Source organism: Zeus faber, assembly GCF_960531495.2.
Source record: "Zeus faber genome assembly, chromosome: 10".
Lineage (NCBI taxonomy): Eukaryota > Metazoa > Chordata > Actinopteri > Zeiformes > Zeidae > Zeus > Zeus faber.
The window spans coordinates 31412229-31414728 of NC_137199.1; the positions used below are offsets into that span (position 1 = coordinate 31412229).

General features: G+C 41.3%; 1 protein-coding gene across 1 annotated transcript in view; it reads right to left on the reverse strand.

Moving 5' to 3' along the window:
* slit3 (slit homolog 3) overlaps positions 1 to 2500 on the reverse strand; it is a 164572-nt gene that overhangs the window by 18374 nt on the left and 143698 nt on the right. The window contains exon 29 of the mRNA XM_080008731.1: positions 2187 to 2317. Coding sequence (XP_079864857.1) covers positions 2187 to 2317 — 131 coding nt within the window. The remainder of the gene's footprint in view (positions 1 to 2186; positions 2318 to 2500) is intronic.

A 2500-nucleotide genomic window follows, 5' to 3' on the forward strand; every position in this document is an offset into this window, starting at 1 on the left:
TCCCTCCTTCCTGCCTTCCCTCCTTTCCTTCCTTCCTTCCTTCCTTCCTTCCTTTCTTCCTTTCTTCCTCCCTCCTTTCCTTCCTTCCTCCATCCCTTCCTTCCTTCCTTCCTTCCTACAATTCATATTCAATAACAATAAACTGAAACAGACAGATTAAAGCAATAAAAGCAGAAAGCTCGTCCCATGTTCCCATCCCTCCTCCATCCTCTCTGCCTCCACGCCTCCTGCAGCTCTGAGATATTCCAGGATCATTCTGGAAATCTTTCCAGGATCATCCTGGAAATCTTTTCAGGATCCCCCTGGAAATCTTTCCAGGATTATCCTGGAATATTCAGGGTTCAGTGCAGCAGCTGAATGAGCCTTTTGTTTCCAGTGTTTAAAGCTTCACTCACTGAGTTTTACTCGGTTTGCACCAGAGTGGAGCCGCGATGGAAAAGGGGATTTCTGAAAAGCTCCAGTTTGTTTATAGAAGGAGATACTTTAGTATGAGTGTGTGTGTGTTTGTGTGTGTGTGTGTGTGTGTGTGTGTGTGGGTCTGTGTGTGTGTGTGTGTGTGTGTGTGTGTGTGTGTGTGTGTGTGTCTGTATGGGGGGAGGGGTGTGACGGTGTGTGTGTGTGTGTGCGTGTGTGTGTTATTTTACTACACTTGTAAGGACCAGTCTCCGAATTGACAATTTGTTGGTTTAGAAGTGCACCAAAAACATGGGTCTTCACTCTGTGTGTGTGTGTGTGTGTGTGTGTGTGTGTGTGCGTGTGTGTATTTTTTTGTGTAGATTCTTTATGATCCTAAACCACAGTATTATTGGGTAATTGGATCCTTTTGAACATTGCAATTTGACTTAATGAATATAAATATAATTATCCTTGTGTTTGCTTCCATGTTACATTGAGTAAAACAATGTTTTCAGGTTTGCACCTTGAAATAAATATTTTAAATGACATTTAAAGCACAGTCGTCTTATGCTTCAAACATGTCAATAATTGTCATTGACAATGTCATTTTGAGGAAAAGAAACATCTGCAGAAACCTCTACTCTACCCTAACTTTATACTACCTCTACTTTACCTGTACTGTACCTGCAATATACTGTACCTGAAATTTACCTGTACTGTACCTTTACTGTACCTGTAATGTACTGTACCTTAAATGCACCTGTACTGTACCTGAAATGTACCTGTACTGTACCTTTACTGTACCTGTAATGTACCTGTACTATACCTGTACCTGTACTGTACCTGTAATGTACATGTACTGTACCTGTATTGTACCTGTACTTTACCCGTATTGTACCTGTACTTTACTATACTTCACCTGTACTGTACCCGTATTGTACCTGTAATGTACATGTACTGTACTTTACTTGTAATGTACATGTACTGTCCCTGCACTTTACTGCACTTGACCTGTATTGTACCTGTACTGTATCTGTATAGTACCTGTACTGTACTTTACCTGTATTGTACCTGTACTGTACTTTACCTGTATTGTACCTGTACTGTACTTTACTTGTAATGTACCTGTACTGTACTGTACCTGTATTGTACCTGTACTGTACCTGTATTGTTCCTGTACTTTACTTTACCTGTATTGTACCTGTACTGTACTTTACCTGTACTGTACCTGTATTGTACCTCTATCGTACCTGTATTGTACCTGTACTTAACTCTAGTTTACCTGTAATGAACCTGTACTGTACCTATAAGTTACTGTACTTTACCTGTACTGTACCTGTATTGTACCTGTATTGTACATGTACTTAACTCTAGTTTACCTGTAATGAACCTGTACTGTACCTATAAGTTACTGTACTTTACCTGTATTGTACCTGTCCTGTACCTGTATTGTTCCTGTACTTTACTTTACCTGTATTGTACCTGTACTGTACTTTACCAGTAATGTACCTGTACTGTACTTTACCTGTAATGTACATGTACTGTACCTGTACTTTACCTGTATTGTACCTCAATTGTACCTGTATTGTACCTGTACTGTACCTATACTTTACTCTAGTTTACCTGTATTGGACCTGTACTGTACCTGTACTTTACACACTGTATATAATTCATTATTATATTTATCACTTTCTTTCCATAGGCACGTATGTCACGTTTATGATCGAGTCCTTGTTGAGACGTCAGCGGTGACAGCGCCCCCGGTGGCTGGGAGGTGCCCTGCGTCCTACCTGTAGACGGTGGTGGGCGGGTAGGTGGCCATGGCGTAGATCAGCCTGATGTGCCCCTGGTAGAGCTCCAGCGCCAGCGGGTCGCTGTCCTCTTTGTACAGTAGGACGCCGTTGTCTTTATCCGTGGCCACCTGCAGAAGACAGGAGGAGAAAGGAGGATTAGAGGGAAAGAGGTGAAGACAGCGTGGGAGAGAAGGGCTGTCACCACATTTTATTTGCCGATTATCTGTCTTTTATTTAATTTCCATTACCAATATAAGTGTATCTTTTATGTTTTTATGCCCCTATCAGAGTATAAACCTGCAATACTACTA